Source organism: Physella acuta, unplaced genomic scaffold (assembly GCF_028476545.2).
Source record: "Physella acuta isolate Inbredline_101_S28 unplaced genomic scaffold, ASM2847654v3 ptg001441l, whole genome shotgun sequence".
Classification (NCBI taxonomy): domain Eukaryota; kingdom Metazoa; phylum Mollusca; class Gastropoda; family Physidae; genus Physella; species Physella acuta.
The window spans coordinates 642,286-654,636 of NW_026732956.1; the positions used below are offsets into that span (position 1 = coordinate 642,286).

The following is a 12,351-nucleotide window of genomic DNA, read 5'->3' on the forward strand; positions in this document are numbered from 1 at the left end:
ACCAGTTTGTAATGAAGACACGTTTTAATGACGTTTTATTACTTTAGGCTGTTGGCTTATCTATGTTCTGCATCGAGGAAGGGGTGTTGTAGACATGAGCCATCGGGAGCCATATTGACGGCAGCATACATGAACTGAGCCTTTGTCGGGCGCCCATTTGATGCGACTTTAAATGACAGCAGTCTTTTTACTGAGAGCCAGAAGTATTGAAGTTCATCTGTACAAACAAGCACTATACTTTTTAAAAAAGTCGGGTACTTTGTTTAGGGCCCAGGCCTATGCTTAAGGTTTTGAAGTTCAAGTGTTATTCTACAAACAAGTTAAATTTAATAAAAATCCAGTGGGGATATTCAAACCCCAATCCTTTTAAAACTTGCTCCACAGGAATTATATTTTTGAGAAGGGCATCAAAGACATACCTGATGCCCTAGCTACGCCACTTCTCAACAGATTATTTTTTATGACGTTCAGAAAAAACATATTTCACATTAAGTTGATTAAGGCTACATGAAACATGTAGTGTCAAAAAGTGTAGCCCCTTGATCTGGTGTAATGACTTAATAAAACTATAGCTATATGATGACATGACTTAATAAAACTATAGCTACATGATGACATGACTTCATAAAACTATAGCTACATGATGACATGACTTCATAAAACTATAGCTACATGATGACATGACTTTGACACTGAGGAGATCTACTCTCAGTAACATCACATTACATGATTTAACATATTAGAATATTTTAATCATAAGATCTAATGATGTATAGGTATATATCTGGCACAGGTGCAATGATTTTATTTAATATAAATTTTTCATTGCACTTAATGAGTCAACCGAAATATTTAAGAAAGGAGAAAGGAGGGTGAAAAGAGATAAACATTTATACTGAATTGCCTAAAAAGACTGTTTTGGGACCAAAATTGTACGCCTACCCATTTTAATTTAGTTTTGTAAAAAAAAAGGTAACAAGCTTGGCAAGTTTTACATAAGTTACAATTCAAATCACCCATAGTAGACCTATACTATAACCAAATACTTAAGCTAACCAGTACTGTAACACTGAACCAGTTTTAAATCTTATTCTAACAGTCTGTGTCATTTTGACCATCTGTTTTACAGAGAGAAGAGATGATGGAGAGCACATGAGATGGTGTTTTCCGATAAAATAAAATAATTGGCAGAAGATAGGAGTCATCCCATGCAGGATACACAGTTTTGTTTAAGGTTATAAAAGAGCATTATGATAAATATATACAGACTTAATTGTAATTTTATTCTTTTAAAAAAAAAAAGACGAATAACTAATGTTCTCAACACAGAGAATGTTTCTTCAGTTTACTGCAGAAGTTTTAGCATGGTTTAGACATTGATAAAGTTTTAGATAAAAAATAAAGCAAACAACAGTACAGTGATGAGAAAATGAGTGTTGGTTATGTGAGGACTTATTGTCTAAAAGGTGACAAAAAATGACCAGGATCTCTGAAGCTCGGATTTGAAACGACCTTGACCCTGGCCTCAGACAAGAGTTTCTGCACCACATCTGGTTCACTGAGGGAGTGACGTTTGGCCAGGTGGCTCTCCAGCTCAGGGTTGTTCATGAAGTAGGCGGAGCAATGCAGGCAAAATCTCATGGTTATCTGATGATAAACAAATGTCAAAATCTCAGGATAAATAAATGACAAAAGTTCATGGTTATCTGAGAAAAAACAAATAAATAGTAAAATCTTGTAGTTATCTGAGGATTAAAAAAATGACAAAATGTTGAACATAAAAAGTGAAAAAACATCACATGGTAACCTGGAGATAAATGACAAAATCTCATGTAAACTTAAAGATATATGACTAAACCTCAAAGTGACCTAAAGATAAATAATGACCAACTTTCATGTTGACATGAAGATAAATGATGACCAACTTTCATGTTGACATGAAGATAAAACACAAATGAAAAAATCTCATGGTGAACCCTGAAGTTTAGTACAAGACAAAATCTTATGGTTACTAAAGATAAACAGATACAAAATCTAATGGTGACATGAAGAAGAACAAATGACAAAATATAAAGGTGAACTGGACATAAATAAACAATAAAATCCAACCAAGTTTGTTGTGCAAACAACATTTAGAAAAATTTTATGATTACAACAGTAAAAAATAATTAAATTAAATAACATATTTGCTTTTGATTTACACAATTTTTAAGGACCACTTGCTAATTTACTAATTATAATTAAACTTGTGTAAACCTGTACGCAAGACAAAATCTTACATTGGGCTCATGAAAGATATTCCAGTGTTCTTGAAACGAAGCCTCAGTTTTGAAGAGCTTTGTGGCAGGACAACCTTCCACTGGGCACTGGCGTTTAGGAAAGTAGGCAAGCTGAATGTAATGAAGGGAGGGCAACTGTGTGGAAGTTTTACTTGTCAACATCTGGCTGTATTCCTGCTCACTGTACACTGGCACGCCATTATTGAGTGTCCTGGGATGGAGACATTTTAAAATGTTAACTAAGGTCTTTGTTCTAGTAAGGTAAAATTAAAAATGTTAAGGTCTGTCAACTAAACAATGTTTTTCTTTCAGACATATTTCTCCAGGGAGGAACTTAAAAATTTTTTGGGGTGGAGTGGGTGGGAGTGCAGACACTGGTTGAGATATATATTTTGTATACAAATTCTATTTTTGTGTGTGGAGATGCCTGAAAGAAACCCTGGATGTACTCAATAGCAAACTTATTGTTATGTTATAGAATGATTTTTTTAAACTGTGACATACAAGAGCATAGAGGAGAATACAGGAACACTGTTTGCAATACCCTTTAGGTAACGTATCCCCTGTTAGAAAGTTGTCAATTATCGGTTTAATACCTTAATACAGTGGTTCTTATCTTTACTGGAGCTACCAAACCCTTCCAGATTTATATGCACTTTCACCCAAGCCTTCGCAACAGTTCTATCATCACACTGACGAAACCTGATTATAAATCATATGACCACCGTCGAACCCCCAAAACTCACTGAACCCTTGGAGTTTGATCAAACTCAGATTAAGAACCATCGCCTTAAAATTTTTTTATTGACAATATCTGTGTTATACGTAGAAGAAATTGATCAACAAACTCTGTATTATAATATCCATTAGAAATGTACCACCAGTATCTGTTTTCTATTGCACCCACTAAAACTACTAGACAAGTGTGAACATGTGTTGAGGACACTGTACATCAACACTGGATGATTTACCTGGCCATCGTTTAGATACCACAGGACAAGTTTTGATTCAGGTTTGATCTAAGTTAGGTAGGTAGAGGGATCTAGCCAGAATGATAAGTTAAAATAGGTACAGGTGCTACAATAATAGCAGGCAGTACCAGCAGTATAAAAAGTGTTGTCTTAGCAATCAAGTAATTATGTTAATATAGTTACATTATAGATTTACCTTCCAGGGGTAATAGGGCGTGCCTCTGGAGTTTCCTAAGAAGGGATGAGAAAAAAAAACATCCTTCAATTTGAAAAGAATGACTATAAAGAAACTGTTTAAATTAATTTGACTAAGAATTAAGCAATACTTTCTCAAAGGTTTTTTAACAGAAAACTTTCAATTTAATTAAGATAGGCAGTGTTTAAAACACATTTCTTATCTGACAGTATAATAAATGGTCTACCCAATACATACCCCAGCCTTTTCTGTTAATGCACTTCCATCATTACTCTTAGAACTAAGAGTTGTCTTTTCTTGAGCTTTCCCCCCTCCAGTTATTTCCCTTGTCTCCTGTTTACATGCCCTTGGTTCACTCTTGTCCCCACCATCTGCCAGAATCTCTTCCTTACCAGCCAACATCTCCTCCAGCTCACTATCTATCCCTTCCTTTATACCTTCTTCCATCTCCCCCTCCCCAGCCTCCCTGATCCTCCTCTGTAAATCCTCCATCTCCTGCTGCTGCCTCTTGACCATATACTCCTCTTCTCTCCTCATCTCTTCAGAGAATTGATCAGCACTGTGCTCAGTGGTTTCAGTGTCAGATGGACCAACTGTCCAGGGGTCAGAGGGTTCCTCTGCTGAGTTACCTGCAGTAGATTTCTTTGTATCTGACAAAGACTGCTGGAGCAATGCTAACTGAGACTGCATCTGTACATAGAAAAAAGAAAATATCAGACATCTTAAGAATAATATTTTTGAAAAAAAAAGTGATTTTTTTAATGAATTAAAATAAGTTAAAAAAAAACAAAAAACCTATAATAAGCTGATAATAATGGTTTTGTTGTATTAATTTTATTTTGTACTGTTTAGAAATTATAAATTTTAATAACAAAAAAAAATACAAAGTGATTATTTTCGTTTTTAAAAACAATTAGTACTAACAATTAGTACTAACAAAGAGTATCTAGTTAGATTAAAAATTAGAAACTCTTGCATTGTCATCAAAGATAAATGTACCTGGCAAGTTTTAACAAAAATCACTGAATAAGATTTGGGTAAAAATGACTGATGAGCACATGTGCTGCTTGCAATACATGTACACTCATTACACTGCTTATTAAAATATGATTTATTTCCAGATCTCATGCAATCATAACGCAGATTGCTAGGTTTAACTACCTTAAGACTCTCTTGCCACATCTTATCAGTACAAACCTCTAATATTTTCAGCACACTTGGGTTGTCTGTGCCGAGTTTCTTGAGTTTGTTGAGAGATTCCAACATACCGCTACAGACATCCAAGGTCATACTAGAGATGTCTTCGTCTATATCTGTTGGTTTGGGGCTTTTTTTGGCTGCTGATGTGCTGTTAGAATTCAGGAAAAGATGCATGTTTATAAATATAATTTTGTATTGAAATGGGTTTCCTACATCAACAACTAAATTTAAATGTGTAAAAAGATATATTTAATTTATGATAGATTTTTTAATATTAATACATTGTTTTTGGTATCAATTTTTTCTATTTCCCTCAAATTTGCTGTCATAAAATTTTGGTTGAATGTTGAAGACATTATTTTTAAAAGCTTTACTAAGGGTAGGTGGTCAAATTTTGTAAACTTAATTTTGACTCACTTCTTACGCAGTATTTTCTACGTTCCTGATAAATTAGTTTCAGATGACAATGCAAGAATATCTTATTTTTAATCTAATTAGATATTAAATTGGAAAGAAAAATAATTATTTAATCAGCTGATTTCAACTATGATTTCAAGCTTTAGAACCGACAACTTTTTAGTTATTAATCAGGCATTGAAGCATATATTTCTAGTCATGCAGGAAGACAGCATAATTAAAATTAATTAAAACAAAATTATTAAATAAGGTACTAAATTCATTTAAGTTTAACTATCTGCTTACTCTTATATCTTTTCTTACAATATTTGAATACCAACATGTAGAAAATAAAAAATTTTTAAAAACTTTTGCAATAATTAGCTTTAAGAAATAATAGTAAAAAAAATAGTTCGTTGCAAAATGTATAATTTTTTTACAAAGACTATTGTTTTTTATTATTACTATAATAACTCAAAACAATTTATATTCATTTTCTTAATTTTAGTGCATTTAAAAGCATATAATTATTATTGTTTTTAATTCCTATTTTGTTAGATTTTTTCACCTACATTTGGTCTTTGTTAGAATTGTCCACACTTGCAAGCTCTGTTGTTACTGGTAGGCTGGGTTTAGCTTCTGTTAAAGTTAAAGTGATATAATTAAAATTAATTTCTTATTTTACAATACTAATTTAGAAATAAATAAAAAACACCTACACGCATAAAGGACAATAACTGTTATAAGTAATTAAATTTTCTTTTGATCAAAACTTTTATTTATAATTTGTATGATGTGACATAATTTGCACAGAAAAAAGAAACCCTGTGATAAAGCTTTTAAAAAATAATAATTCTGTACTTTAAGCAAAATACAATGTTTAAAATGTAATTAAAATAGGTACAAATCTAAACCATCAAAATAAATTTAAGCAAACAAATATTTTTGGATGTATTATGGATTTTTTCAGAAGAGTAAGCAAAATATAAAAACATAACATAGGAAATCTCTTGAATTCATACCTGGCTGTTTGCGCTTGTAAATAATGTTGATAGGCAAACTTTTAAAGATGTAATCTGTACAACAATCCAATAAGGCCTCAATCCATGCATGGTTGGGATAGAAGATATTGTAAGGACTGGAACATATAAAAAAATATATTCAGCTGAAGTAAATACTGGATTTGTTAAGCTGAAAAAAATATTTCTGAGCAATGTCTAAAATGTTACTTTAGAGACCATTTGAGCTTTATAGTATAGATATATAGTATACCAGATAACCCAGTTATCTGTTGGATAACTGTCCATGATGAAACTAAATAAAAAAGATATTTTTAATTATATTGAAAAAAAAAAGAGAAAAAAAAAATAATGACATTTTTTTTACATATTTAATTAAACTTGGTAAATTTTAACTGTCTTTTATAAAATCAGGTAGGGACAACCATTTTAATATTTTCATTTTCCTCTACACAACTGTTAGATTTTAAATTCTAGATCTATTACGGAAGTGCTGATCTCAAAATAAAAAGATGTAGTAAATAAATTATTCAAATTCAAAATCTTAGTTTAGTTTAGGCACATTCTTACATAAAATAATACAAATAATAAATACTATATTACAATTAAATAGAACTACTATTTGCTTAGCTGCAAATTAAAAGACGTAAGATAAATTACAGTTACATATACCATAGAATAGGGAAATTTAAGACAAAAAAAATTAAATGCCTTATTACCCTTTGTATTCCCCTGTACATTTGTTGGATTCTAACACAATACTTTTTGTAAATGGGAAAACTGTTTTTATCAGGAGTGGCGATATAGAAGATGGAACTTTTTCTATCTGGAGAAATTCTTTGACTTCAGGTTTAGCTTTGTTGGGCTCTATGAGGAAAATATGAGATTGAAATTAAAAAACTGATTTAAAAAAAATAATACTAATGGTTTTCTTTGAGGTGAAGAAAAAGTTAGTTTTCTAATAAATTGATACATGCTAAACATCAAGCTTTATATAGTTAAAAATAACAATGTAACTACATGAGAAAAACTAATTTATATGTAATCTATTGATTGTTTTAAAGCTTAATGCCTTGCAGAGCTTAAAAATAAAGCAAGTTACTTTTCGCCAATCATTAAAGTGAGAAATTTAAGACGAGGAAACTGATTATTTTCTATCAGATCATACAGAAAATAAATTATTGTAAATTAATTATACCTTCAGCTGTTTTGATGAGCTTGTGCAGTTTTTCAGTTTTGTCCAACCACAATACAAATGACACTAGAAATGAAGATTTTTAAAATAATTACTTCGCTTAATGAACAATTGTATTATTCCCAGCAACACACCATGAATGCCAACTTTAAAATAAAATGTAAGCTTATTTTGTAAAGACTGCTCCACCTTTTCCTTGCACAAACAAGAAATATATAATTCTGGTATCAAACAAATAAGTTTAAAATGGATATTGAAAATATAAAATCTTAAAGATTGTATAAGTGTAGTAAAACATCTTTAAATAGTTAACATTACTTTTTGGAGTTGGATTAAAACAGGAAAAAGTGCTGAGCACTTAATATTTATAAGATAAAACTTAACAGTACAGGCATGACTGCCTTTATCAATACTGGTGATTATTATAACATTTTAAATATCCAGCTGATCAACCTCCTTCCTCTATTCATTTCACACCTGGCTGACAATCACTTTTATTTTACTTACAGATATCAGGCGATTTCTTGCCTTGACAATATGTGATTGTCACTTCACAGCGTTTCTCTATCAACTTGGTTTCAATAAGTTGTTGGATGAAGGACTGGACTTCCAAGGACTTTGAGAAGTAGGACTCTGCATACCTTTTGTTAAAGATTTAAACCTAATTCATTTGAGGAAGAAGATAATGTTTCATACTTTTAACCAATCAAATCCAAGCTAGCTAGTAACTGTATAAAGTTTACCCTTTTTTCTTCTTGAACTTCCCTTGGCGTTTGAAGTAAAAAGCTAAATTAGGCTGAGTTTCAAGTAATTTTTGGACTGATACTTCAGCAAGATCAGCTAGTTCAACAGGACTAAACTGTACAATAAACTTGTCCCCTGAAATTAAACAAAATAACTGTGTTATTTACTTTTTTTTTATAAGCCCAACAGTAATGTTGGTGGTGGTATTGCTTAAGTCAGAACTAGGGTAAAGGTTAAAGATAAGAGATATGGCCAGTTAGGATAGCAATACTCAGCAAAAACGTAACTTCGATATTGTTCAGCAGGGATTTTAGTAAACTTTTACTAGCGAGAATCATTAGAGCTTTTTTTAATTACAGTTTTTCAGTCCTAATTTTCAACAAAAATGTATTTTAATAAATATCAAATTAATGTTTTTATAGGGTAATTTTGATTCCAAAGTGTATTTTTAAATAGATTTTTAAAATTCAAGTGCTTTTAGATACACAATATTTACATTTTTCATGGCAGAAACCTTCAATTTAGTGTACTAAATAACCTCCTTAAGTTTCATGATGATCGGATTTTTATATGTAGAGACAATATGTTGCATTTGTGCGAAACTTACCCATTCGAGGCATCATCTGTTGTCTAACATCCTCCATCATTTCTTCAACCAAGTAGTTGTCAATGTTCCGAAAATCATCTTCGGTCAACGAAGGTAGAAATTTAACATTAGTAATTGTCTCATCCTTATCCTCCACTTGTTTAGATACATCTTCTAGTTCCGTCAACTCACCGTCTATTGCCATTAAAATGTCACTTTCATTTTCTAACTTTTGTACTTTAGCTGGTACCTCCCCATCTGTCTGATTACCTGGTACCTCCCCGTCTTTCTGATCATCTGGATGCTTCAGCTTGTCTAAGTTTTCAGGCAAATCACCTGTGCTTGGTTCTGTCCCTTTTGATAGAATTCCTAAGCTACTAAGTCCAGACCCATTTTCATTTCTCATATTATGAGTTCGTTTGTTGTCTGGTTGTTTTGATTTGTGATCTGTTTCGGGCTCCAACTTGCTGGCAACCGAGTTAGAAGAATCATTGAGCAAGTTTGAAGCTGAAGCTTCAAAAATATTTCTGCTTTGGCTGGATGCAGTTTTCTGCTTATCTGAGCTTGTCTTTGAACTTGACTTTTCTCTGGAGCTTTTCCTGCTCAAGATTCTGCTGTTTCTTTTACTTTCATCTGATTCAAATAGAATCGTCCATTCACTCATGTCAGCATCACCAACCAGTTCCTCGCCCTCCACTTCCACAGTTTCTAAGCTGTTTGACATCTTTAGAATCTACAGTTATATACAATACAAATAAGTCAATAAGCTAAAAAAAAAAGTCTTAAAAAAAAACAGAAAAAAAAATGCATGCATCTTAAAATAAGAAAAAGTAGCTGATATACTATATGTCATATTCCTTTCTCTTTATTAAGTTAAGTCAGGTTGATGTACTTAGATTCTTGCTTGGGCTGGATCCACTCAGAAATTACTGATGCCAGCAATAAGATTTATAATCTAATTAACGGAATTACAGATGAATTGCAGGGCACAATTTGCAAGACATTGATTTTATGATTTTGACTTTATGCTTGTCTTGGTTGATATTTTAGAGAAAAGGTATTGTGTTCTTTGCTCAATAAGAGAAAAATCCTGTCACAGCACAATGTGATCCTAGTCTATGAACTCTATGTACTTAGACTTAGAACTAAATAGTAATGTGGGTCTAGGCCTACTAACAATTACTAATTCATTCATTCATCAAACCAGTAAGAATTATTACCAATAAATTTTATCAAATTTGAAAGTGTTTTTGAACACAGTGGACAGAATAAAAAGAAGTGAGCAATCTTCAGCACATTTCGAGGTGCTGTATTAAACGGTACAGTGATTCATAGGACTTAAGATTAATGTCAAAAAACCATGGTTTAGCCACAGTAACTAATGAGTCAAAAACCCAACAAACATTACCATGTACATATCTACATTCTACAGGGAGATTACCTAGATTAAAAATAAGCTTAGTTTTAATCTTAAGATTAGTAAGTTAAGACAATTATTAGGCCCTATGTCTAGGCTTAGGACTTAAGGTTAGTCAACTCAACAGACTCAACTGAATTTGAGTACCTACAGCAGTCTCAGACTCACAGTGACTGGGTGACAGTCAATCTGGTGTTGTCTGTTGAAGTAGTAGGGGACTATAGATAATAAAATAATAAATAATAAGAGCCTAATTAATAGTTTCAATAGTTTTTCAGTTTTGTTTGGTGAAGAGAAACTTAAGATAGCTATTATTAAATATTAAAGAACAGTGACTTTATATCCGATAATCTATCTATCTATATAAAATCTATCTATATCAAATTCGCAGGGGTGGGGTCCTGGTAGGGCACGATTTGTTTTTTCACTTTATACGGTATATAAAAAATAAAAGTCGATTGCCGTTTCACACCGTTCATCCGATCCACATCAAACTTTAGGGAGTTGATCAGAACACCCCATATGAGGTTTCTGTAAAAAAATCTTTTTAATTTCAAAAGGGCGGCGTCATGGGAGGGTGCGATTTTTCTCTATATACAGTATATAAAAATAAAAGTCGATCGCCATCAAAGTTTGGGGAATTGATTAGACAACCCTAGGTGAGGTTGCTGTAAATACATCATTTTTAATTTTGCAAGGGCTGCACCCTGGGAGGATGCCATTCTTCTCTATATACAATGTATTCAAAATGTCTGATGCGGTTCGACACCTTTTATCAGAGTGCCATAAAACTATAGGGAATCCATGAATACTCCCAAGGTTTCTGGAGGGAGGGGGGATTTAATTTTGCATGGGCGGCCCCCGGCAGGATGCAATTTGGCGCCCTGGTCTTTCCCATGAGCGCTATGGCAGCTACGATAGTTCTAAACAGTGTGATAGACAATGGATAAGACGGGGTGTTATAGGTGCTCACTAAATTGAATCAGGCGTGCCCGCTGGCGGCCTGGTAGGGTGCAATTTGGCTGCGAAAAAAAATTTCAGCTTCGTCCCACAAAGGTGGTCACTGAAGTGTGTTCTATGCTACCTCATTATTTCAGTGAGTGATTAACGTACACTGAAGGTTTTCATGCTGTAGTGTAGGTAAACCCGTGTCGCAATATTTAATTATTTATGATTCAAGCACAGGCATTGTTTAGGCTACATTTAAAATTTTAATAACTGTTTTAGAAAACAAGGTCAGAATATCAATATAGTTATATATAGGACTGGTAACGCATTGATGAAACCCTTCTTATTTTGACAGACTTTTTCTTCTATTCCCGCGACAAAGCGAGGGTACGGTTACACTTACACCGTTACGCTAGTAAAAAATAAAAATTTGATTTAGATCTAGATTCTAGATCTAGACTAGAACTGGAGTAACTTGACTAACTAGATCTAGAATCTATTCACCTATGAAATGCATTGGTTATTACCTAATTATTAATTAATGCTAATGCCTAAATCTCTCTAAATTCTAAATGCATTGGTTTACATTTACTGTCATTTAGGCCCTACAGTTTACAATACCTTAGGCCTTAGTGAGCCTTAGTGTTTTGTTTTATTATTTCTCACAGCTGTAAAATTGTGTTTTCGTGTACCATGTACTGTTATTTAAAAAGAAATCCAGAAAAGACAAACCAATTTAAAAATTGAAAAAAATTGAAATTTTTTGGGAGGGGGGGGGGGGGGGGGGGGGGGCGGTAGAATCCCCCCCCCCCCCGAAGAGATGCCCGGAAGAAACTCTGGCGCCTTTAGGGACCAACATTGAAGAAGAGCAGCCGCTGTCACTGATGATATGGCGATCCGTTTTCATCCAACTCATTGTACACACGAGCAGTGGCGTCGCAAGGTTTGGTGCGATAAGTCACCCCCCCCCCCCCATTTCATTCAACAATTTAGCATTTTCAGTTTGGTGTCACCCCTTCTACCCCTACAGTTGTGTTATTTTAACTGTACAAAACATTGCTTTCAGCAAATGTTACGATTTCTTTTTTGTCGTGGTTATCACCCATTGGTGTCACCCGGTGCGGACCGCGCCCTCGTACACGACTTGTGACGCCACTGCACACGAATACTGCCCGTGACCATCTCGATTTATTTCTTATTTATAAGGTGAGGAGGTAGGAAGGGCGCTGGTTTAAAGTAAAGTAACCGTGTATTGTGTGTTGCCTTAATAAAGGCAATAACATATTTTTGAGTTTTCCGCATTTTTTTTTTATTTTATAAGATTTGATTCTTAAAATATTTTTGATTTTTTTCCCAGCTTTATTATTTTATAATGTTTTTTCCCCCGCGGGAACTCAGAA

The 12,351-nt window shown here is 33.2% G+C and overlaps 1 protein-coding gene across 3 annotated transcripts; it reads right to left on the bottom strand.

The window, feature by feature from the left end:
• Positions 1 to 781: 781 nt before the first annotated feature.
• Positions 782 to 11,596, bottom strand: LOC131927839 (uncharacterized). Of its 3 annotated transcripts, none has more exons than XM_059283699.1 (13): positions 11,573 to 11,596; positions 8,608 to 9,319; positions 8,000 to 8,135; positions 7,764 to 7,897; positions 7,260 to 7,322; positions 6,781 to 6,928; positions 6,065 to 6,180; positions 5,615 to 5,681; positions 4,644 to 4,794; positions 3,684 to 4,136; positions 3,447 to 3,481; positions 2,280 to 2,490; positions 782 to 1,647 (listed from the first exon to the last, which is right to left on the bottom strand). In XM_059283699.1, exons 2-13 carry the CDS (start codon positions 9,308 to 9,310, stop codon positions 1,453 to 1,455), a joined length of 2,412 nt encoding a protein of 803 aa, XP_059139682.1. In that variant the 5' UTR covers positions 9,311 to 9,319; positions 11,573 to 11,596; the 3' UTR covers positions 782 to 1,452. The 3 variants fall into 3 exon arrangements, with proteins under 3 accessions (XP_059139682.1, XP_059139680.1, XP_059139681.1); XM_059283697.1 differs by having other exon boundaries at positions 11,479 to 11,577; XM_059283698.1 differs by lacking the exon at positions 11,573 to 11,596 and adding an exon at positions 11,456 to 11,537.
• Between the last annotated feature and the right edge of the window lie 755 nt (positions 11,597 to 12,351).

What these genes read in the sequence shown, in the direction of transcription:
- LOC131927839 (XM_059283699.1), bottom strand. Translation starts at nt 9,310, where the DNA reads ATGTCAAACAGCTTAGAAACTGTGGAAGTGGAGGGCGAGGAACTGGTT. An exon ending in AATTCTAACAAAGACCAAAT is followed by an intron (nt 4,795 to 5,614) that starts GTAGGTGAAAAA and finishes GAATTCTAACAG; the next exon opens with CACATCAGCAGCCAAAAAAA. An exon ending in CATTAACAGAAAAGGCTGGG is followed by an intron (nt 3,482 to 3,683) that starts GTATGTATTGGG and finishes ATCCCTTCTTAG; the next exon opens with GAAACTCCAGAGGCACGCCC.